Here is a 25,878-nt window from a genome sequence, read left to right on the forward strand (position 1 = left end):
GATACCCCGGTTTAAGACTCATCAGTATAATAGTACATTAGACTATACAGGCATTGTTCATTTCTAGGTATTTTCTGTGCAGCAAAGCAGATGAGTTATGACCTCAGAGCCCATGGAGAATTCTAGGAGGAATCTTACATCCTTGGCATATAATGGTGTACTGTTTTGCTGCCTCAGTCAACAGAAGCAAGAGATAATTAGTATAATTTGTTGTTATAGTAGTTTTTCCTTTTGATTAAACTTTATTTGCCATCTATCTATGGCAGCCTCTTTAGCAATTGAGAAGTATATTTGAAGTATATGTATTTCCCCAAATAATAAATTCTAATGGTGTTGTTTAGTTGTTGTAAGATAAATAAATGAAATCATGAACTCATAGAATTTTAGAGCTGGAAAAGGCCTGAGGCGATCCAAGGACATCATTTATAGGTGAGAACGCTGTGGGCCAGCAAGGTTAGAAAGAGCCTTGCCGCAAGGCCACAGTCAGGACACATCAGACCAAGGGTACACACCCTTAGATATTGGCATATGAAAGTTCCTTCCACTAACACTGGCTCTTGAAAGGCTCTTGTAGAAGATGGAAAGGGAAGAGTAAATCTTCAACAGAAAGTAAAACATGAATAACAGTCTGGATGCTCTTTTTTATAGACCATTAGATGCCATCCTATGTTACTTCCTCTGAGCATTGTCAAATAGTCTCCTTTTTGGGGGGGCATATTCAAATTCTCACAGAAGCCTTCTAGTTCAACAATCAGTTTTCTTTCTGTGATAAGCCTTTAGTTTGTACTTCTCTCATTTCACACTTTTGAAAGTATTCGAGGTTCATAGTTGAGTTTGATTGGCCCCTTAATTTTGATCCTGTCCAGAGGCCTCATATTGTCATCTCTACTAGCTGAAGGTCATACTGAGGGTCAGAAAGATTGAGGTTGCAAAAGTATTTTGCAGTTAAAACTAGGACCAAAATCCAGGTCTATTTTATAGACCTAAGCTCTTTCCATTAAATGCCACTCCTGAAACAAAATCTTGTACACCACACTGAATAGAACAGAATTATTTTTGTGACTTTCTCCCTTACTTCTTCCCTTTGCATATATGTTCTCTATTTTTCCATTTGTTTTGTTTATTCTTGTATCTCTGTTGCCCTGGCATTTGGTTGGTTGGCAGTCCCCACCCAGTAGGGTCCAGAGTCCCAGACAATGCCTTCTCTCCAAAGCATTTGTTTGGATTATAAATATAATTTGATGATAAATTTAGACTGTTACACTGATTTGATTTCAGTGGAGCCACAACATACTTCTCGTTTTCTTTGATAAACTACCTATAAAGACAGGACCGCATGCTATTTAATTGTTCATCTTGAGCTATTTGCTCATTTCTAAAGAGCTTTGCTTAAATTCTGAGTGTATACATAAATGAAATTATCACTTGTTTCCTTCTCTTTACTAGTTGGAAGTGAAAAATCTTTTCAGTCATGGAGAAATCATTACCTATTTATTACAATGAAATATTTTATGGTAATTCTTTTTCAAATATCAATGGCTGACACCGTGCATTTATTATATGTCAAGCTTTTTTTTCTGTGTTCTTTATATCTTGACATATCTTATCTTTCCAGCTACCCTATGCATGCAGTGATAATGTTATGTCTATTAACACAGTAAAGAAATGGTGGCACTGAAAGGTTAAGTTACTTGCTCAAAATCACAGAGTAAGGGAATTGAGCCCAAGAGGCTTGTTCTGTGAATGTAAGCCCTTAACCACCAGTATACTAGCTCTCAAAGTGAGTTCTCCTGTAAATGTTACTTTTCAAATATAATTATGTTTTGTAAATTCTGCTTTCATTGACTTATAGAGAGCTGTACCAGCCTGGGGAGAGAAAGTGGAAAAGTTCATCATCCTAACAGTCCTACTGGCAACTCATTACCTTCAGGATCAGCAGCCTTTCCATCCCTGATGCCACAAATGAGAATAAAAAATATTATTAAGTGTCACTCACAAGTGGGAGACAGGGCATTGGGGTGGGAACTGAGATCCATTTTAAGCATTGACTAACATGCATGTTGAGGGCAGGCTTCTCCTGTCTTTCCATTCTTTATATAAATATACGCCCCTCCCACCCCACCTTTTTCTCCAGTTGAGCTCCCGGACTTAAATATAAGCTGATTAAAAAGAAGCCTAGAGTTGCTTCTCCACCTGACTCCCACTCAGCCTACCTGGAAGTCCACAACCTCCTCCCTCCCTACCTCCTATCTGTCTTCAGTCAGAGTAGGCCTGTCTTTGTGTCTTTACTGGTTAGGCATTATGTCTTTCATCTCTTGGACAATGCCTGGTTTATGGATACTCAGTAGTTGTTTGGTGGATGAATAAACACAGATCAGTATACACGGCTCTCTGAAACCTGGGTAATTTTCCAGTAAATTACCCTTAATTTTACAGTAACTATCAGCTTACAAAAAAAGCGGGGGGGGTGCTCATGATGAAATTAAAAGACTCTTGCTCCCTGGAAGAAAAACAATGACAAACTGTAAATGTTTGTAGGGAGTGTGTTAAAAAGCAAAGACATTGCTTTGCCTACAAAGGTCACAGTCAAAGCTATGATTTTTCTAGTAGTCATGTATGGATGTGAAAGCTGTACAATAAAAACGGCTGAGTGCCAAAGAATTAACGCCTTCGAACTGTGGTGCTGGAGAAAACTCTTGAGAGTCCCTTGTAAAGCAAGGAGATCAAACCAGTCAATCATAAAGGAAATCAACCCTGAATATTCCCTGGACTGATGCTGAAGCTGAAGCTCCAGTACTTTGGCTACCTGATGCAAAAGGCCAACTTATTTGAAAAGACCCTGATGCTGGGGAAGATTGAGGCAGGAGGAGAAGGGGATGACAGAGGATGAGATGGTTGGATGGTATCACCGACTCAATGGACCTGAGTTTGAGCAAATTCTGGGAGGTGGTAAGGGACAGAGAGGCCTGGCATGCTGCAGTCCATGGGGTGGCAAAGAGTCCAACGCGGTTGAGAGGCTGAACAACGGCAACAACATGATGAGGGGACATTGCAAAGAGGCTAGAAGCCTTTCTAAGTGTGGTTTCAGGTGTATGTTTTATGAACATGCAGGTATCTATGCCATCAACTCCGGGGTACTCATCACTGGTACATGAGTTTTTAAGACGTTTTGGCTAGGCCAAGTCGTGATATGAAACAGCAGGAGACGCCTCCGTCAGGCCTGCCTTTGCTGTTCTTAGTTCTCTAGCTGCTTTGTCTTTGTGAGGGGCAGTGACCTGCAGCTCTCTGCTTAGAGCCAGGATCTGAAGCCAATTAGTCTGATCTCAGAGGCTGCGTGCCTGCTTCTACACCATACCTTAGAAACTGTCAAGAAAGAGTACTGCCCACCCTGTTATGTGCTTCCCATGCGTTGCATCACTTAATCTCCATTTTGCCTCGGAAAAACTGGAGCTCAAGAAAGTTAAGAAACTTGCCCAGCTGATAATCAGTAGCACAAGAACTCAGATCCAGGTCTGCCTGGCTCTATGTTTGTCTCCAGGATTGGCTACAGGGCAGGAAAGCATAAGGTTGCAGGGGTAAAGATCCAGCCTGCAGTGTTAGGATGCTCTCTTAAAGGTAGTTCATGCCCACCACCCCTGTCTAAACTAAGTTCCAGAGACACAGCTTGGCTCAGCAGAGCCCACAGCCTAGACAGAGGAACTGGGGTTCTGTGAGCCCCTGGAGGAACCAGGCTTGCAGCTCAGCCTAGGGTTGACCGGTAGCCCTGCCTTCCCCATGAACCTGAGATCTTCCTGAGAATGGACTTCCGACGTGATGGTCCTACACTGATGGTTTTGTTCATCTGGCACTAGCAGAAACTCAGTTACAGTTAGAGCCCGGTCATGTATTGATGATATTGATAGAAAAGGGATCTTTACCTTCGGTTGTTGATATTTAAGGAAACGTAAAGAATGTCGTTTTTATGAACAGCTTTCTGCAATTGACAGATTTAGTAGAACAATAGACAGAGTATGGAATTGGGCTTCCCAGGTAGCATAATGGTAAAGAACCCGCTTGCCAGTGCAGGAGATGAAAGAGACGCGAGTTTAATCCCTGGGTCAGGAAGATCCCCTGGAGTAGGAAATGGCAACCCACCCCAATATTCTTGCCTGAACAATCACATTAACAGAGGAGCCTCGCAGCTACAGTCCGTGGGGTGGCAAAGAGTGGGGCATGAGAGTGACAGCATGCACACACATGTATGGAATTGGGAGGTACTCTCCCTAACACATTGCTTTCACCAGCACCCCCGAACCCCAACCACATCTTTTTCTTTTTTGAGATGCTGTAAATTCTAATGCTAAGTGTATTTCACAAATGAGTTAGAACTATTTGCCATCCCATCAGTCCAGTCCTGGGTATTTACTGGTAGTACTGTTTTGGATACCAGGGATGGAGGGGAACAATGCCAGTCACCAGTCACATAATTTTTGTTAAATGAATAGACAGATGAAAACGAAAGGATTCCTGTCCTTCATTTGTTTCTCACCAGATCAGTATTTTATTCCTCCTGTATGTAAGGTAGTATTAAGAACCTGGAGGTGCCTAAGATACCGGGGGCTTCCTAGGTGGTGCTAGTGGTAAAGAACCCACCTGCCAATGCAGGAGACTAAGAGATGCAGATTCTGTCCCTGGATCAAGAAAATCCCCTGGAACGGAATTTTCTCCAGTATTCTTGCCTGGAGAATCCCATGGATGGAGGAGCCTGGCGAGCTACAGTACATAAGGTTGAAAAGAGTCAAACACAGCTAAAGTGACTTAACATACAAGATCCTTTTAGTGGGTTCACTGAATTTACAGGCCAGTCCGTGATACTGAATGGTACACAAACATCTGTAACACATGGCAGATTCTCAGGTGGTATCAGGAAGTAGGTCTTGGAGGTCAGAAGAACAAGACCACTCTGACTGGGAAACCAGGGAACACTTAGCAGTAGGTTGATCTTTGACCTTGACTTGGAGGATAAGTCCAAATGGTACCAGGAAAGGATGCTGGGGAAGGGCATTCCAGGCAGTAAGGTTGGGTTGTCTGGCGGAAAGGCCACAGAGACAGGGAAGTATTCTGAGGCAGAAGTTAAGTGATCGACTCAGATCACTTGTGTTCCACCACCAGCCCAAAGGTACTGCTTGGGTAGGTGTTAGAGCCAGAATGTAAGAGCATTTGAACTCCATGGTGCAGAGAGTCAAGTCAAGTTTAAGCAAAGGTCTGAGAGAGTGAGAACAGAGAAAAAGCCCTGCACCTGCCATTCTGAATTCTCTTTCCTCCTTTCCACTCCCTCTTCTTCGTGCTAAATGAAGTCACTTCACACCCTAAACGTTCCTGCCTGTCTTCACTGGATTACTGCTAAGGTACTGCTTTGACCATACTGTTTACATTTCTGTAGATTCACCAACACCTACAGAATAAATTCTATACTGTTTAAGTAGTTGGGATATCAAGGTTCTTCTCATCTGGTTCATGCTAACTTCTCTAGTCTTATTCTTCAACTCAATTATCCATCTACCAACTAAGATCATGGTCCCATCACTTCATGGCAAATAGATGGGGAAACAGTGGAAACAATGGCTAATTTTATTTTTCTGGGCTCCAAAATCACTGCAGATGGTGACTGCAGCCATGAAATTAAAAGACGCTTACTCCTTGGAAGGAAAGTTATGACCAACCTAGACAGCATATTCAAAAGCAGAGACATTACTTTGCCAACAAAGGTCCTTCTCGTCAAGGCTATGGTTTTTCCAGTGGTCGTGTATGGATGTGAGAGTTGGACTATAAAGAAAGCTGAGCGCAGAATTGTGCTCTTGATGTGTGGTATTGGAGAGACTCTTGAGAGTCCCTTGGACTGCAAGGAGATCCAACCAGTCCATCCTAAAGGAGATCAGTCCTGGATGTTCATTGGAAGGACTGATGCTGAAGCTGAAACTCCAATACTTTGGCCACCTGATGGGAAGAGCTGACTCATTTGAAAAGACCCTGATGCTGGGAAAGATTGAGGGCAGGAGAAGGGGACGACAGAGGATGAGATGGCTGGATGGCATCACTAACTCGATGGTCATGGATTTGTGTAGACTCCAGGAGTTGGTGATGGACAGGGAGGCCTGGCGTGCTGCAATTCATGGGGTCGCAGAGAGTCAGACACGACTGAGCGACTGAACTGAACTAAACTGAACCCTGGAAACCAAGTCTTCATTACAAATGTGGAATGAATAAACATTTATCTTTCATTCCTTCTTTTCCTCCATTTCTGAATATGACCAAGAGTAACTATATCCCCCAGATAAAGACGGCTTCTGTTTGTACAGTGCTTTCGACTTTCCAAAGATTGTGGCACAGCAGTCCAGAACACTGAATCTGGAGCCAGACTGCTAGGGTACCGACCATTGCTCTGCCAATTACCAGCTGTGTGACCTTGAGGAAACTGCTTAACTCTGTGCCTCACTTTTCTCATTTGTAATATGGGATGAATAACGGTATGTACCTAATAAGCATTTTTAGAAGGATTGTTGCTTAGTCGCTAAGTCACGTCCGACTCTTTGCCACCCCATGGACTGCAGCAGGCCAGGCTTCCCTGTCCTTCATTGTATCCCGAGTTTGCTCGGATTCATGTCCATTGAGTCAGTGATGTCATCAGAAAGATTAAATAAGCTATTATTTAGAAAATGCTTAGAACAATGTCTGGCACGTAGTAGGCATTATATAATGCTTGTTTAGCTAAATATATAGTATATATATGTACACATATATATTAGTGGTATAGACTGTATGCATAAATATATACATACATATGTATTAAATACTTAGTTTGGTTTCAGTTGTACCCACACACAGGGGCCACATACAATTGGGTATTTGCAACAATCTTGTATGGTAAGCAGAAGTGTTAAATAACTGTCCACATCTCACACCTGGTAGATCCATTCCGAGAACCATGTCTTCTAACTTCTGAGCCGGAAGTCAAAAAGTAGAATTTATACCCATAATCCATTCACCTCCAACACATGGATAGTTTTCAGATATACTGTGATTTCTTTACACTGAATATTGAAATTTACTTCAGATATTTTAATTATTTTGATTTAAAGTACAAGAGCAATGTCAGGTCCATTGTATAGGTCTGTCAGTAAGGAAAAAAAATATTAAGTTTCTGTCCAAAATTTTTGTGTAGGATTTCACAGTCTCACAAAGAAATGTATGATGTGGTCACTTTCTACTTGACTATATTCTTCTTGCAGGAAAGATAAATTGAGTATTTTCAATGGAGAATTATGCATGAGGTTTTGGTTCAAAAGTATTCAAATGGGAAAATATGCTTTTGGAGTACATTTAAATGGATGTTATAACATGATATGCCTGTCATGTTATTTGGTATGCAAAGGCTTGTGTTTGCATTAAGCTGATGGAGAAGCTGCTATTTTCTTTGCAGCATATATTCAAACGTTTTCTTTTACTTCTCTGAAAAAGAGAGAACTGTCTTTTATTTTATTTTAAATACAAAACACATTTAACTTCTGTCAACAGCTTACATTTTAAATAATGAAGTTTTTACTGGCATTCATTATCTGCAATTAGAGTTCTCTAGAAGCTTTTAGTGTTTTTCTCCCCAACTTTTAAAATTCATTCATTGTAACTGTTGACATTTTTGAGAACAGTGGAAACCCTAAGTCAAATTGGGAAAATGGAACAAAGAGATTACCTTTCTGGAAATTACCATTGAAATGGGTGGAGAATCCTCAGCTATCGTGCTGAACCACATTATGATATTGACACCCTCTTCTTGCTAGTAGTGTTGTCAGACTCAAAAATTTTCCTTCTACAGCAGGCTAGTTAAGCAAATGCCATGCTAGCTGCCTGCTTGGGATCCTTAGTTCATAAAGCTTGAAAGTGAAAGTGAAAGTCGCTCAGTCGTGTCCGACCCTTTGCGAACCCCATGGACTATACAGTCCGTGGAATTCTCCAGGCCAGAATACTAGGGTGGGTAGCCGTTCCCTCCTCCAGGAGATCTTCCCAACCCAGCGATCAAACCCAGGTCTCCCACATTGCAGGTGGATTCTTTACCAGCTGAACCACAGGGAAGCCCAGGAATGCTGGAGTGGGTAGCCTATCCCTTCTCCGGGGGATCTTCCTGACCCAGGAATTGAACCAGGGTGTCCTGCATTGCAGGCAGATTCTTTACCAACTGAGCTATCAGGGAAGCCCTAAAGTTTAGTTAGTGCCAGTTACCTCCTTACAGTAGGCCTCTGCAAGAGTCTGGAGTTCAGGTCTCTTCCTCAGAAAGTATTTAAAGTCAAGATTTCTCAGTTACTTTGGTCTGTCTGAGATGCCTTTTCATCCATCTTTGATGGGAGTTACGTGTTCTCATTTCTTCCTTTCTGTCTGGTAGCAAGAAGACAGCTGAGCAACTGCATATGGAGAGAGAGAGAGAGAGTGTGTGTGTGTGTGTGTGTGCGTGTGTGAGTGATTGGTTTTTTTCACCCCCTCATTTAAAGATGTAACTGGAACCAAGACCCAAATGGCATGTGGGTTTGCTTCAGGCGGGGAATATAAACAGAGCCAAGCCTAGAAATGCAAGGTTTGTAATAGATTTCATTGACCTTGGTGTTTGCCCAGCTGCAGGGTCACTCCCTTTTCATTCCCCAGCTGCTTCCTAATGCTATCTTATTTTTCTTTCAAACTGAAGTAGCCAACCAAACTCCCCCTCTCCGGACAGATTTGATAATTAACTAAAAACAGACAACTTTGTGGTTACACCCAGCTAAGAGAAAAGTTGCCCCGACTTTGTGGTTTGATCCACACTTTGTGCTTGTCCAGCAGTGCCTTTGACGTAATTTGCTAGCTTATGATTTTATGAGCTTTTATCAGATTTTATGAGAACAAGTAAAGGCTCCTCATTAACCCCAAATTTTACACTTCAAATAGTCATCTGGAGGATGGGCATTAAGTTGAACCCTAAGTGCTGATTTTCTACCTTTTACATGTAACCTATGGAAAAAAAGCAATTGGGTTCCACCTAAATAAATATATTTATTCTAGTGATGCTTCCAGCCCTCAAACTATTTTAAAGCTCATATTTTGAAACCAGAAAAATCAAGTTCCTTACTTTAAAACATTACATCAATCTCTTGAACACAGTTATACCTTAGTTATAAAGTTAGTTCTGGATAACTTACAGTTATTTACAGATGAAATAAAGTCTGTTTTATGTGGATGAGCATTTAAAATCATTTTTGAGAATGTACTTGCACTGATTACTTGGGTGCTGAATTTTCAGATATTCTTTCAGATACTAGTTGCATTGGAATCACCATACCTTTAAACTTTTTTTTAATTAAAAAAATTTAAATTAGGGTTAATTATATATTTATAATATACATGGGAAGGATACATTACAGAATTTTATCTCCTGTATATTCCTAAATCTATTAAAATGCAAATTACGTGTACCATTTCTAAGAGAAGAAATAAGATACACTATATATGAAAGGTTTTCAACACAATTTTATTTATTAAAAAGCAAGAAGTAAAATATTCTAAAATGTTCAATAATAGAGAATTGGTATAAGGAAATATTATAGAGCTCTTTTAGAGGACTATTTTGTGGTATAGAAAAATGTTGATATTTTTAAGTAGAAAAGGATATAGGAGACTAAAAATTATAAGTACAGTATGATCCAGATTTTTTTGAAGGAGAAGTGATATATGTCATTTTAAAATGAAGAAGAGTGTGTGTCTGTGTGTGTGTATGTGTGTGTATTTTCATAGAAAAAAGACTGAATAGCTGTATACCAAAATCATATGCTTTTTTATTTTTTTACTTTTTATTTTACTTTCTTTTTTCTGTCATGTTTTCTACATTGAACATAAAATATTACCTTGTGCTTATGAAAAGTTTTTTTCCCTAAAACAATATATGAACCTTAAATTTACATTTTATATTTTGACAAGTAGATTTTAAGCAATATAGTCCTTTTAGTAAGGGCTATACTTATTTGGAGTTTTTTGTAATTCCAAGGTTTAGCTAAAATTTATCCATGTGTAATGATTTATTCTGCAAATTAATAATTCAGAGGAGATTTTAGAGGAACACTTTCAAGCTTGAGGGAACTTTTTAAGTATACTGAAAGCACACACAAGACTCTGTCAATCATTTTTTCATCACAATCTGTCCCTAAATGCCTCTTCCTGGCAGGTGAATTTGCATATTTCTTGTTTGCTTTATGTAAAAGGAATAGGATATCCGTTATCTATTTTACTAACAATCTGGCTTTCCCTCTGCCATTTGGAAGGTGATATCTTTAACATACACATCATATAATGGTTTCCATTCCCTAATTTCAGACAAACATCTTTTAACAATTTGGGTCACATTTTCACAGGTGATGAAAACATACCATATGTATCACGCTGAGAGCATCAGTGCAGAGAGCAAACTGAAGGAGGCTGAGAAACAAGAAGAGAAGCAGATTGGCAGGTCTGGTGATCCAGTCTTCCATATTAGACTGGAAGAGAGACATCAGCGGCGAAGCTCGGTGAAAAAAATTGAAAAAATGAAGGAAAAAGTAAGTAAAGCTAGACTGCAGAGCCCTTCTGCCCTCCCTGGAGGTGACAAACCTAGAAACAGTGATTAACAGCTGATAGACACACGTTGTAAATTACTGAGAAATGACATGCATTTCCTCCCATGGGGATGAAAAATGTTTAAGAAACATAAAAATCATGTAATAACAGCTGGACGTTGTTTAGTGGTAAATGCCAAGTATCTAGTACACAATGTAGAGAATTTTGAATATTAACAAAACAGATTTCATTGCAAATGGGCCTGATGCCCAAATACATTGTTGCTATTCTCCGTCGCTGGGCAATTTTCATTTATTTAAATCAGATTCAAATTGCACTTTTCTCAAAGGACTTGGAAGGTCATTTGTATATGTAGAATAAATCGTTTAGATGAATAGAAATTCATGTATGTTTCCCTGTCTGATTTTAAAATGACTGTTGTTTTTCCCAATTCCTGGATCTTCTTCATTTCCAGAGACAAGCAAAATATTCGGAAAACAAGCTTAAATCAATTAAGGCACGGAATGAATATCTCCTAACCCTTGAAGCAACCAATGCCTCAGTTTTCAAGTATTATATTCATGATCTTTCAGATTTAATTGATGTAAGTACTTGAAGTTTTTATATTTTTCACATCAAGGTGGAGTTAGCAATAACCCTATTTCCTTGATTCTAAAATACCATCATTTATTAAAACAATGTTATGTAATTCTCAGGGGGGAAAATACTACAAATTATACTACATAGGATTTGTTATTGTTGTTTGGTCGCTAAGTCGTGTCCAACTCTTTGCGACCCCATGTATTGCAGCATACCAGGTTTCCCTGTCCTTTACCATCTCCCGGAGTTTGTTCAAACTCATGTCCATTGAGTCAGTGATGATGCTATCCAACTATCTCATCTTTCATCATCTCCTTCTCCACCTGCCTTCAATCTTTCCCAACATCAGGGTCTTTTCCAGTGAGTTGGCTCTTCACATCAGGTTGCCAAAGTATTGGAGCTTTAGCATCATGCCTTCCAGTGAATATTCAGGGTTGATTTCCTTTAGGATTGACTGGTTTGATCTCCTTGTATGCACTAAGATACTACAAATTTTAAGATGCATGTGAAACACTGTGCATCCTAAAACCACTGAAAAATAAACCAGGGAGTTCGGTGAAGCTGTCAGTATCCAGAAAACTAGCTGGGAAGGGACTCCAGGCATTTTCAGATAGTGCAGTAGCACAGCCCTAACTTCATTCATTGATTCAAAATGTATTTATTGAACCCCTACTATTATAAGATGCTAAGGCTATAAAAAGCCATAGATGTACAGTTCCTTTTTTTTTTTTTTTTTAAACTTTATTTGGCTGCACTGGGTCTTTTAGTTGCAGCATGTGGAATCTAGTTCCTGGACCTGAGCTCCCCTGCATTGGGAGCTCAGAGTCTTAGCCACTGGATCACCAGGAAAGTCCCTAAATGTATACTTCTTACTCCTTGGAATTTAAAGTGGAAAAGCCAGGTGTGAAGCAAATGCGTATGCAAATGATTGCTTTATGACAGTTGTGATAAATACTGTGAAGCAAATAGAATACATAGAAACCACTTTTATTATCTAACAGGATATGATATAAAAACACTAATTGGGCTCATTTAGAAATCTGCAAGTAGGAATGGCTACCCACTCCAGGATTCTTGCCTGGAGAATTCCATGGACAGAGGAACCTAGAGGGCTCCAATGGGTCAGAAAGAGGCAAACACAACTGAGTGACCAACACTTTCAGTTTTCAAGTATTTAACTATTACTATATTTGTATAATGTTTATTGCCAACTCTGGCCCTCAGCATCATTCATCCTTTCAATCAGAAATTGTCCACTGAGTAGCCCAATCATAGTGCTAACACTGGAGGAGATGCAAAGATGAAATAGACAAAAATCCTGTGTCCAAAAACACCAGTATCTGCAAATAAAAGATAAAAAGTGATGTGTCATAAGGAAAACAGATAAAGTGAAAGAAGTACAGAGTTATCTGCTGGAATTTTACTCATATTCTGCTTTGCAGTATTTGAATTCAGTGATGATAATATAAAATTATTTTCTGTGGCTTATAGTGTGTCATAGTTGAGACATATAGTAGGTTAAGGCAACAATTTTTGTAGTGAGTTAAGTCCACATATTTAGCTGCTGCTGCTGCCGCTAAGTCGCTTCAGTTGTGTCTGACTCTGTGCGACCCCATAGACAACAGCCCACCAGGCTTCCCTGTCCCTGGGATTCTCCAGGCAAGAACACTGGAGTGGGTTGCCATTTCCTTCTCCAATGCATGAAAGTAAAAAGTGAAAGTGAAGTCGCTCAGTTGTCTCTGACTCTTATTGACCTCATGGACTGCAGCTTACCAGGCTCCTCCATCCATGGGATTTTCCAGGCAAGAGTACTGGAGTGGGGTGCCATTGCCTTCTCTAACATATTTAGCTATTATTTATTAAATATTTACTTACTTGACTGCATCAGGTCTTAGTTGCACTTAATTATTTTAAATACAGAAGCTTTAAAAAAAATTTTTTTTTCTTTTAGCACTCTGATAAAATGAAAGGATGTTTTTCTGCTAGATTGCTGTTAGCTTTCCTGAATAAAAATTTAAAAAAAAAATTCTGACCCTATTTTCAAACTTAGATCTGTAAGGATTCTGCAAAATAGATGGAATATAGAGGACTAATTCTGTGTAACACTGAGCTTGCTTGTTTTGTTTAGGGCTTATTTTAGTGATTGGAGTATTTGGCTAAACTCAAGCCAATTTAATATGAGGATAAGTTAATCTTGAAAGGAAGTATGAAAGTATCAGTCCTTCAGTTGTGTCTGATTCTTTGTGACCCTATGGACTGTAGCCCGCCAGGCTCCTCTATCCATGGGATTCTCCAAGGCAAGAATACTAGAGTGGGTTCCTATTCCCTTCTCCAGCGGGTTTTCCCTACCCAGAGATAAAACCCAGGTCTCCTGAATTGCAGGCAGATTCTTTTCCATCTCAGCCACCAGGGAAGTCCCTGATCTTGAAAAGTACTTCTTTATTGCCTACGAGGTGCCAAGCACTAGTCGATAATGGGGATCCATCAATAAACAAAACAGAGTCCTCACTTTGTGGTGTTTAGCTAGGAAGACAAGCCATAAAAAATATACACATATATATTATCTGTATGTGATATGTGTGTAATATGGACATATATTAAATATTTATGTTTAATATGTATATAAATCAATGCTTATTGTAGTACATTGTAGTAGTAACAGTGCCGTGAAGAAAAATAAAATAGAGCCGTGGGGGTGCTTTTTTTGATGATGTAGTCAGAAAAGCCTGATGTTTGAGCAGAAAAGTGAGCTGCAAGCTTTATTGCCAACAGGGAAGAAATCCCTCATACAGAAAGACTGGCAAGGCTACAGGTATAGAGTTGGAGGTGTGTTTGGCAAGTTCAAGGTACTTGAGGAATAGCAAAGGAGACCAGGATGGCTGGAGTGGAGCAAGTGAGGAAAAGGTGCTAGGAGAGACGGGAGGCAGAAGCCCAATCATTTAGGGGCCTTGGGGCAAGGAAAATAGGTTAGATTTTGTTCTAAGTTTGAGGTGAAGCCATTGAAGGGTTTTAAGCAAGGAAGTGACATCACCTAGTTTACGTTTGACTCACTCTGCCTTCTGGGTGGAAAACAGGCTAAGGTGGGTGAGGAGGACAAGTGTGAAAAAAGCAAGCTATATCTAGAGTCTTTTGTGCTTTTCCAGGCTAGAGATGATGCTGGCTTGGACTGGCATGATACTGATATACCTGTGAGAAGTGTTTGGATTAAAAATGTATTGAAAATAGGACTAAGAGAAAATTAGAGTGGTGGGTTTTTTGTTTGTTTTTTAAAAAGGATAGAAATGACTCCTAGCTCAGGTCTTGAATAACTAGGTTAATGATAATACCCTTTGCTGAGATGGGGACTCTGGAAAGGAGCAGTAATTCTGCTACATCTATTGATAGTAAGGTTGAGATACCTATGGGGCATCCATATGGAGATGGACGGTAGCATCGATACTATTAGGATATATAGGACAAGAAGAACATGTCAAGTTTATAAGAGTTACCATCATGTTTGTAGATATTTATTGACCTCTTACTATGTGACAGGCACCTAGGTTTCTAAGCATAGTCTCATCTAATCATTATAACTTTGAGAGGTAAATACTACTGAGACTTAGCTGCACTGTGTAACTTCCCCAATGTTACACAGCTCTTGTTGGGTTTCAAACTCAGACTTTAACCTCTAGGTTGAAATAATTCTGTTTTAAATAAATAATAGTTAAATATACCAGCTATTTTCAAATAGCTGAATTTTTTTTTAAAGATCAGCCTTAAATTTAAAATGTGAACAGTTCTCAAGTGATACAACTTAAAGATGAATTTTGCCACTGTGAAAAAATCAGTCTGGAAATTTATTTGAAGTTTAAACATATACTTATTATACAGCTCAGCAATCTCAATACAGGGTATTTTCCCCAGAGAAATAAAACCTTATATACATACAAAAAATAAAAAATAAAAATAAATGATATGAAATTGATATTAGTATATTGTCATATTCAAAAGAAACTGAGTACTCTTAGTGAAAATTGTAATTCCTGTTCGTTGACTCACTTTTAAGGCTATCAGAGTGTGGCTCTGTACTTTGTAAAGTGGCTGCTTTCTAAGACTCCAATTTGCGTATATAGTGGTAATCCTAAAAATCATTAAGCTTGACCTTTCATGGTGAAAAAGAAACTGATTATAATGCAAAGGCAACTAGAATCTTTTATGCTTTATGAGCCTATTTAGCAAAATGCCTTTTATACTGAGCTCTCTAATAATTAGAAGGGTCGTTATTACCTCTAGTGAGAAAAAATTGACAATATTTTTAATGCACTTTAAAACATTTTGTATGTGAAAGGACACAGAAGATACTAAATCTCTTGATTAGATCAAAGCATTATACATAGTCAAAGAACTCAAGTTGAGAGTTTCTTATACAAACCTCCAGTCTCTCTAGGCTTCTGCTCAAGTCTGTATCTGTCTCATACATTTTCTATGATAGATGATGATGAGTTGATATTTTAAAAGTCATATCAATTTTCCATAGAATTTATATTTTAAAGTTAGTCTTTATAGAAGCAGTACATTATTATAGAAATCTAGGAAATACTATAAGCAAAAATAAAAAGATCTCATACTTACTGCCCAAAATGGTCCCTATTAAAATGTAGACTTTTTCTGTGTCCACACATACATTTTTAGATCATACAGAGAGTACGAAATCACATTTTACATACAGCTTTATAACTCACTTTGTCTAGTCATTGATGTCCATCCTTCCATTTCAGAAAATTTCTATGTCATCTAATAACCAGACTATATTCTCACTTGTGACCCCCAAAAGTGTTTCTCAGCTGGTATGTTAGGACCAGATTCAATTTAGGAGCACACATTGCATCTGGGTGGTATGTCCCTTCAGTCTGTTTTTATCCAGCCAAGTCCCTTGTTGAAGAGACAGTTGTTAAGGAGACAGTAGTTTCAGAGAAAGTTTCAGCCTCTCAATTTGTGCGATAAGTTGTTGTGATGTTATATAGCCCATTTCTCTATCCCCTATATTTCCTACAAAGCAAACACATATCCATAAACTTTATGGATTCAAGTTAAGCACTTTGCAACAGTATACATCATGGGTGGTATTGCTGCATCTTAAGTAGGTGTGTAACAACATAAGTTTAACCCACCAATAGTAATATGAAACTGATCAGTAGCTTACAGTGGTATATCTTTGATTCCTCCACCATATAGTTTAGGTTTTTTTCCTTGCAACAGACTATGGATATTCTAAAACCTTTTGAATTTGGACTTTATTAAATTGCTGATGTGCTCAGTCGTGGCCAACTCTTTGCAACCCCATGGTCTGTAGCCTCTCAGGTTCCTCTGTCCATGGAATTTTCCAGGCAAGAATACTGGAGTAGGTTGCCATTTCCTTCTCCAGGGGAATCTACTAATTTGGTACTCAGCAACATCTGAGCAATAATTTACTCTTGGTCAATGAAATGCTTTCTTGAGAGTACAAATTGTTGTTCAGTCACTCAGTCATATCCAGCTCTTTGCCACCCCATGGACAGGGAAGCACACTAGGCTTCCCTGTCCTTCACTGTCTCCCAAAGCTTGCTCAAACTCATGTCCATTGAGTCAGTGATGCCGTACGATGGTCTCATTCTCTGTCGTCCCCTTCTCCTGCCCTCGATCTTTCCCAGCATCAGGGTCCTTTCCAGTGAGTCAGTTCTTCACATCAGGTAGCCAAAGTATTGGAGCTTCAGCTTCAGCCTCAGTCCTTCCAGTGAAAATTCGGGTTGATTTCCTTTGGGATTGACTGGTTTGATCTCCTTGCTGTCCAAGGGACTCTCAAGAGTCTCCTCTAATGCCACAGTTCGAAACCATCAATTCTTCGGTGCTCAGCTTTCTTTATAGTCCAACTCTCACATCTGTACAAGACTCCTGTAAAAACCATAGCTTTGACTAGATGGATTTTTGTCAGCAAAGTGATGTCTCTGCTTTTTAATATGCTCTGTAGGTTTGTCATAGCATTTCTTCTGAGGAGCAAGCTCCAAAAATCTCTGTGGGCAGTGACTGCAGCCATGAAATTAAGATGCTTGCTTCGTCACTTCAGTCGCTCAGTTTTATCCAACTCTTTGTGACCCTATGGACTGCAGCACACCAGGCTTCCCTGTCCATCACCAATTCCCAGAGCTTGCTCAAACTCATCATGTCCATCAAGTCAGTGATGCCATCCAACCATCTCATCCTCTGTCATCCCCTTCTTCTCCCGCCTTCAATCTTTCCCAGCATCAGGGTCTTTTCTAATGAGTCAGTTCTTTGCATCAGGGGGCCAAAGTATTCGAGTTTCAGCATCAGCATTAGTCCTTCCAATGAATATTCAAGACTGATTTCCTTTAGTATGGACTGGTTGGGTCTCCTTGCACCCCAAGGGATTCTCAAGAGTCTTCTCCAACACCACAGTTCAAAAGCATCAATTCTTCAGTCCTCAGCTTTATAGTCCAACTGTCACATCCATACAAGACTACTGGAAACACTATAGCTTTTACTAGATGGACCTTTGTTGGCAAAGTAATGTCTCTGCTTTTTTAATATGCTGTCTAAGTTGGTCATTGCTTTTCTTCCAAGGAGCAAACGTCTTTTAATTTCATGGCTTAAATCACCATCTGCAGTGATTTGGAGCCAAAAAAAATAAAGTCTCTCAGTGTTTCCATTGTTTCCCTGTCTACTTGCCATGAAGTGATGGGACTGGATGCCATGATCTTAGCTTGCTCCTTGGGAAGAGTGTAAATTAATAATGACAATTTAAGAAAATATTTTCAGATACTTCAGACTATTAACTTATATATCTTTGTCACCTTATTTAATGGAATCCTGTTTTGTTAATTACTACAGGTCTAAAAACTTTAATAATTCAGTACTTTGATAGTAAATTTCAAGTCTTTCGTATAGACATGGAGGTGATCTAATGTTTTTATCTTAATTTAATAATTCAAATTTTATCTGTTTTAGTTGAACTTCACCTTTACCTATCAATGTTAAGTTTGGATACTCCAGATACTGTGTTATCTTTAGGGAGATGGAAAGGGTTTGCATTGGGGGAGGGGGGAGGCAGAGGAATTATGAAATATCTCTAATGCTTTATTTATTTGAAAGAATGCAATTGCCCTTTGTTTCTATGGGAAATTGGTTCCAGGACCCCCCGTGGATATCAAAATCCAAAGGTTCTCAAATCCCTTACAGTTAGTCAGGCCTTCATATCCGTGAGTGTGACACCTACAGATATGGAGAGCCAACTGTATATGTTTGGCACTTGTCTGTAAATTTGGCATGTTTTATATTTAGAAACAGAAAAAGCAGAGAGTTAGAAAACATCATAAAAACCAGCCTTAAATATTTTAATCTAAAGTACACCAATGTACTTGAACTTGCCAGTTTTTAAATTATGATTTATCTTTTTGTACAGAGTTTTAAATAGTCTTCCTTTGTACACCAACTCCCATTGTGTATTAACTATGATTTCTACTTTTGAGTTTTTTAATCATACAAGAAAAAATATTGTGAATATTTACAATGTTTTCACAATCTTATATAGCTGGCAATTGATAAACTAATTTGATAACAATTTTGTTTACTCTTATATTTCAACAACTCTTTTCTCAACTATTTTATCCATTCAGTATTTAATTATAATAAATATAAATGGTACAAATACTGTACAATCAGCTCATGAAAGCCTAGACTAATTGAGCAAAAATATTACCTGGTGGCTCAGATGGTAGTGAATCTGAGCAATGAATCTCCTGCAATGCGGGAGACCTGGGTTCGATTGCTGGGTTGGGAAGATCCCCTGTAGGAGGGCATGGCAACCCATTCCAGTATTCTTGTCTGGAGAGTCCCCATGGACAGAGGAGCCTGGGGTCTGCAGCCTATGGGGTCACAAAGAGTCGGACATGACTGAGTGCTTAAGCATGGCACACTAGAGAGAGCCTGCTGGCTGCTCTCTACACGTTCACAGTGCTTTGGCATTCGTCACTGTGCTTTAGAGAAGGAGTTTACCACTCTCTGTAAGGGTTCACGCAGTAAATATTTTAGACTTTGTGAGCCTTACAGCCTCCGTCCCTACTCAACTCTAGTGCGGAAGTAGCCACAGACAGTAAGTAAGCACATCGCCGTGGTCGTGTTGCAATCAAACTTCATTGACTATGTCAGGTCATGGGCTGGATTTTGCTCACAGGCCAGTTGGCTGACCTCTGCTTTATAAAATGAACTGAGGGTTAGCTAATCCAGAGGGTCACTTAACCAGAAGACTGTTAAGATTCCTCTGTCTAGAAAGTTCTAAGTAAATTTTAGTTTGTAGAGTTAACAATATCTTATTTTGGCGTCAGTTGGGAAATGAACAAAGTTAATTTTATAGTCAGGTTTTTATTATGTCATTCTAAAAAATTAATATGAATTGCAAGTATTGGGCAAAGGAAATTTAATTGATTTGGGAGTTTAAAGGCATATTATAGAGTAAAATAGATTGTAGTTTCAAAAATAATAGATTTTGTATCTGTTATCATTAAATATCTCCAACATTAAGTGCAGAAGAGACCATAGCTAATTTAAAAATTAGGATGTATTACAACCAGAAGAAAAACCATACAAGCAGCAAATATTTTTGATTGATGCTAAAATGTTTAAGTGATTGTGATTTGCTAAGAGAAGATAATTAGGGAGAGTACAAGTCTTAATGCTAGGAATCTCTGATCTGGAATCATATTCATCACTCTGTATATCTCAGATTCTTAAAACAACTGGTTTTAAGGTTGCAGAACTGATCATGTAACCTCTCTCAGTCCAGTTCTACACCTCCCCACCCTCAAAAGGCAGTCAGAGAAACAAAATCCTCAACCGTAAGATTCTGTTAATGCTTTGTCCCCGCGCACCTGCCCTGTAATAATAAAATATTTGTCATTCTTTCAGGACAGTTTCGCAGTCTCCAGTTACTCCCCATAAAAGTTTGCGATCACTTTGAAGCTTGAAGGATAAATCTTACTGTTACAGAATCCCCCTACTCCAGCTAATTTTCTTGGTAGAGATTTCTGTCATGTGTTTTATTAGCCATTTGTACAGAATAAGATTGAAATTAGATTATATATTTTGCATGCCATGTTTATTTTTATCATTTCTAAATCATCAGCTGTCCTAAAACTTTTATCCTCACACAGACATTTAATTAAAAAGCAACTTATTCAGAGTTCAGGTTTTCCTTAATTAGTTTGACTTTTCCCCCTACTACATAATAGTATTAAGATTTATCTGTGAAAACCTGCCAAATTTTAACACTGCAGTCCCCATTAGGCCTGAACTCTTATTAGGAAAATTATAAAGAGATCATGTTAAATGGGTTAGGCCAGTGTAGTTATCATGTAAATTGATGTATGCATGTTTTTATCCCTTTGTAGAAAAAAGGGTATTTAAAAACTGAAATGAGTTGGGTGACCGAAGTGGATGGCCTCAAACATTCCTTCCAAGGAAGGTGCCACGGGCCTTTGTTAAAGAATTGCATCCACCTGGTTCCACCGCATCAGAGGCTGCCGTTTCTCAGACTCCGGTGCTCGCTTTTCCATCTTGGCTGTACCTCTGAATGTTCAAAGTTGCCTAAGACGTGATCCCTGGATGTTTTTTCTCTTGGTCCCTTGCCTCAATACTATCCTATGGTCCTTATGATATCTTATCTTATTTTTGCTACCAGGCTTGATCATCTTTCTGGGCTTCATATTTGCATATCCACTGCCCCCTGAACATCTCTAACCTTGAACGTTTGTCCCTGTTATCATCATCCTCTGCACACATAACTTTTTCTTTCTTTACATCTCAGAAAATGATACCACATTCCACTCAGTTGCCCAGGCCAAAAACTCAGTTCTCTCATTCCCCACATGTAAACCATCTCTACGTCCAAAATATCCCAAACCTTGGTATTTCTCACTCCCTGCATTCTCAGTCTCCTAGACAAAGCCTCTTCATCTCTTACCTCCCCTTAGGAAAGACAACCAGCTTCACTAAGACCTTCCAATCAATAGTTTATTCTCTTTCCAATAAATCAAATTACTAAAAAAGATCAATCAGACCTGTAACCCCTATTTTAAAACTCTTCATTAGAATAAAATTCAAGCTATTCACCAAGACCCTATGTGAACTGGCACTCATCTGCCACCCCGTGTCATCTCTTGCAACATTCCTCTAAGTCCGCAAGCTTCAGGCCTTTCTGTTACCCACACACACTCAGTTTTTTCTTGCCTAGGGCCTTTCTCTCTCTCTCTCTCTTTTTTTTTTTTTTTTGTCTAGAGCACTCTTTGTTTCAGAACTTTCCAAGACTGATTCCTTCTTTTCATTCATGTGGCACCCAGCTGCCCTGTATAAAATAGCAGCACCCTTTACCCCTAGCACTCCCTGTTCCTCTGACTTCTTTCTTCATGGCATGTACAACCTGACCTGTATTTATTGGGACTTGCTTGATTTGTTCTGTCTCCTCTATTGTGATTTGACTCAGAAGTTACAGAGGTTTGGCCTGGGGAAAAATGAGTCCAGTACAGCTTCTCTAAAGGAAACGCTTGCCCCTGTGGGTGGGAGCTGAATTAGGCAACAAAAGATTTTTCAGTGTACTCCTGGGCTCCAGCATCTGCAATCTCAGTTCTCCTTCTCCTGTTTCCTGCTTTGTATCCATTCCTATCACACAGATGTACCCTCTTGACCTTTTCCTTGCTAAAGAGAAATCCCAAACAAGTTTTGCTAAATGTTTGGCTGCAGTTGTTAAAGCAGGAACAAAAATTAAATTGTCAGCTCTGGGTTGTCAGGTACCCAGACCTGAAAGCAGGTTTGTAAAAGTTGCTTGTAGTTTACACATCCAGTTCAATCCCACAAGAGGCCTCTCTGTCATAAAATGTGTTGTTGGTGTCTTGGGTGAAAGCTAAAGGAGAGATTAGTGAAAGACAAAGAACTCAACTTTCTTCATTTGGCATCTACCGTAAAAGCAATGAGCATGTCTATTTCTGGTCCTTGGAAGGCTACCCATCATCACGTGAAAGCTGTGTCTTACAGTTCAGTTTGCTTGGGCTGCACTATTTTTCAGGGACTCAAAAGACGGTGTAGACCAAGTCCTTACCCAATATCCGTGGTTCTGAAATGGTCAAGGCCAAGCTTATTAAAAGGAGTGATGATGTTAAGATAGAATACTTCCGCACAAGTTGCTTCCCTCTCCATTCTCATGACCACTGCTTAATTTTGCAGTCACAGGCTGGAGGCTGCTTTGCAAATGACATTGGCCATTACTGTTCCGGAAGCATGTATGTGGGACTTATTTCCCATGATGTTCCATTATGGTAATCCTGTCTAAGTCCAAACTTCCACCCCCCTAGGGTTCCTCATGTCATGGAGTTTATTTCCCCCCAATAAAAATTACCTCCCTGAACAGCTATGATCCAGTTATACCTAACTTTCTGACATTTTACCCACCAAGTATATACTTCAATTGATCTCTCAACCTTTGGGGTAAGAGAAAGTATTTGTCACAGGCCACAATACCTAAATTTTATCTTCATTTCTTATCCGATTTGCAGCCCTTTTGCCTAAGGCAATTAGCCTTACTGTGGTGATTTAGACTAATGCCTAGTGGAATCTATCTTGGCAGCTCATAGGATGTGAAAAAAAAAATACACCCTTCAACTTCCAACAGTCTTTCTTTCCCCAGCTTTAATCCATAATTTAATATATCCATTCAGAGGTTTTCGTCCATCAAACAACACTATTTTGTTTTTATGAAACATTTTATTGGTTTCTTAAGTATTTTCATCATTAAATGCACCTGGGTTATAATTCAACTCTTTGTTCAAAAACTGGCTTTTCATATTGTCATTAATAATTCATAAGCTCCATAGAATTACTTTAGGCCTTTTAACCAAGTATCTTGAATCTTAATATATCCAGTGTCATTTTCGCTTCCAATTTAGAAAAAAAAAAAAATGATTGTGACAGCCCTTGCTGTCTCAGGAGACCTTGAAGAAGAATTTTATTCCTGTTTCTTGTTTCTTTTAAAGTTCAGGATGGTTTAAAAACCTGGAGTGTAGAAGATGCTGCATATCACAAGTAACAAAATCATGCCAGTTACCTCACAGACCAAAAAGTACCGGTAAAGGTCAGAGAAGGAAATTTTCCATCAAAGTTCGTCACAGAAATCTTCTACGTGTTGTTCTCAGAGTCCCGGAGGCACCCAAGGAGGCCCCTGGGTCAGTTACTAAACCACATGCATGCTTCTCCCTAGATTATTAGGAAACCGTAGTGAATTCAAAGGTCTCTTACTGGGACCAGACCCACCAGATTTGCCTGGCTGAACTGGACGTAGAAACATGCATGGGTACTTTTAGAATCTTGACATTTACTCCCCAAAGAAACCACACTTAGAAATTTGAGGAGTGAACTAAATCTGGAAATATTGAAAATTTGGTATGTATTTTTCAGAGCTGTAATTCAAGTAGATAGTTGGGGTTGGATTACTTTCTTCCTCTTTTTCCTTCGTCCTTCTGTTTTTCCCGTTCTCTTTTATGTTGAAAAGAGACTTGGTTTTTTTGGAGGGGAGGAAAAACTTTTCTCTGGATTGTTTCTTTCCTCTCAATATCAATTTTCTATTAAGTTCCACTGGGATCTGTCCTCGTAAAATAAAGCAGCTTGTACGATCTGCTTCATTAAAATCAAGTTGAATCTGATTCTTTTAGAATGGTAGGGTATGTTGAAACACTAAAATATCTCATAGAAATGAGGCCATTTTCTTTACAAATTCATGCTTTCCTAAGATGAGGGGTTATTGAAAGAATAATTTTCAGTCCCTCTGATGTATATAAAACTGCTACACAGAACCATTATGTATTTTTGAGGAATAAGAGGAATAAAAGAGGACTTTGCTCATCCAAAGCTAGAATTTTTTAATCAATTGAAAATCAGTCTCTATATTTGAGAGAAGCTGATTCCACTGGAAATGTATGAATGCAGAGGCTGATTGTCACATTTCACAACTGTATTTTACTTTCATTTGTAATTGTGATGTGGCAACTACTGTCTGCTTTTTTACATCAAGAAATTTTTAATCAAGTTGATTCTCTGACCTGGAGAAATGGCACCCCAAAGGACAGAGTTCAAGACCCTTGATTGTTTTAGTCCAGTGCTTCTCAAATTTACTGTGTGTATGAATCAACATGTGGATCTCTTTTAAACTTTAGATTCTAATTCAGTATATCAGGGGTGGGCCCAAGAGTCTGCATTTCTAACAAGCTCTAGGCGACGCTAATGCTGCTGAGCCACAGACCACACTTTGAAAAGCACGACTTTAGAATATGTTTATATAAAAATTCCATGTTGAAGCATTCTGAAATTGGAGGGGGAGTGTGGAATCAAGTGTGTTAGCATGTCTGTGGACAGGCCATTGACTAAATCCTGGGTCAGGAAGATCCTCTGGAGAAGGGCATGGCAACCCACTCCAGCATTCTTGCCAAGAAAATCCTATGGACAGAGGAGCCTGGTAGGTAACAGGCCAGCCACGACTGAGCGACTGAACTGAACTGAGTACCTGACACTTAGTTAACACACAACTTGTTTCATGTTTTATGAAGGTACAGATTTAATCATTGGCCTGTCCCTGTTGTTGTTGTGTTAAGTCACTTCAGTCGTGTCTGACTCTTTGCAACCCTATGGCCTGTTACCTACCAGGCTCCTCTGTCCATGGATTCTTTTGACAAGAATACTGAAGTGGGTTGCCATGCCCTGCTCCAGGGGATCTTCCTGACCCAGGATTTAATCAATGGCCTGTTCTACAGTGGCAGCCCACTCCAGCACTCTTGCCCAGAAAATCCCATGGACGGAGGAGCCTGGTGGGCTGCAGTCCATGAGGTCGCTAAAAGTCAGAAACGACTGAGCAACTTCACTTTCACTTTTCACTTTCATGCATTGGAGAAGGCAATGGCACCCCACTCCAGTGCTCTTGCCCAGAAAACCCCATGGATGGAGGAGCCTCATAGGCTGCAGTCCATGAGGTCGCTAAAAGTCAGACACGACTGAGCAACTTCACTTTCACTTTTCACTTTCATGCATTGGAGAAGGCAGTGGCACCCCACTCCAGTGCTCTTGCCCAGAAAATCCCATGGACGGAGGAGCCTGATAGGCTGCAGTCCATGAGGTCGCTAAAAGTCGGACACGACTGAGCAACTTCACTTTCACTTTTCACTTTCTTGCATTTGAGAAGGAAATGGCAACCCACTCCAGTGTTCTTGCCTGGAGAATCCCAGGGACGGGGGAGCCTGGTAGGAGGCCGTCTATGGGGTCGCACAGAGTTGGACATGACTGACGCTATTTAGCAGCAGCAGCAGCACTCTTTTAGTAACAATCAAATGAACAACTTAAACTTAATTCCTTGAGAATGCAGGTTATATTTTACTGAGTTCTAGTACAGTGGTCCCCAGCCTTTTCGGCACCGGGGACCGGTTTCATGGAAGACAAAATTTTTCCACAGGCTTGAGCAGGGGATGGTTTCAGGATGATTCAAGCACATTATATTTACTGTGTATTTTTTCCTTTTATGGTTACATCAGCTCAATCTCAGATCATCAGGCATTAGATCCTGGAGGTTGGGGACCCCTGTTCTTAGTTTTCATATTCCTAGAGCCTAGCAAATACCCAGGAATC

At 39.4% G+C, this 25,878-nt stretch overlaps 1 protein-coding gene across 2 annotated transcripts in view; it reads left to right on the top strand.

Annotated features, from left to right (window-relative positions):
- The window catches only part of SRGAP1 (SLIT-ROBO Rho GTPase activating protein 1), a 295,760-nt gene that overhangs the window by 188,991 nt on the left and 80,891 nt on the right, over positions 1 to 25,878 (top strand). For both annotated transcript variants that reach the window (XM_040233367.1, XM_040233368.1), the window contains exons 5-6: positions 10,410 to 10,592; positions 11,066 to 11,194. In XM_040233367.1, the coding sequence (XP_040089301.1) occupies positions 10,410 to 10,592; positions 11,066 to 11,194 (312 nt within the window). The remainder of the gene's footprint in view (positions 1 to 10,409; positions 10,593 to 11,065; positions 11,195 to 25,878) is intronic.

This window comes from Oryx dammah, unplaced genomic scaffold (assembly GCF_014754425.2).
Source record: "Oryx dammah isolate SB20612 unplaced genomic scaffold, SCBI_Odam_1.1 HiC_scaffold_29, whole genome shotgun sequence".
NCBI classification, from domain to species: Eukaryota; Metazoa; Chordata; class Mammalia; order Artiodactyla; family Bovidae; genus Oryx; species Oryx dammah.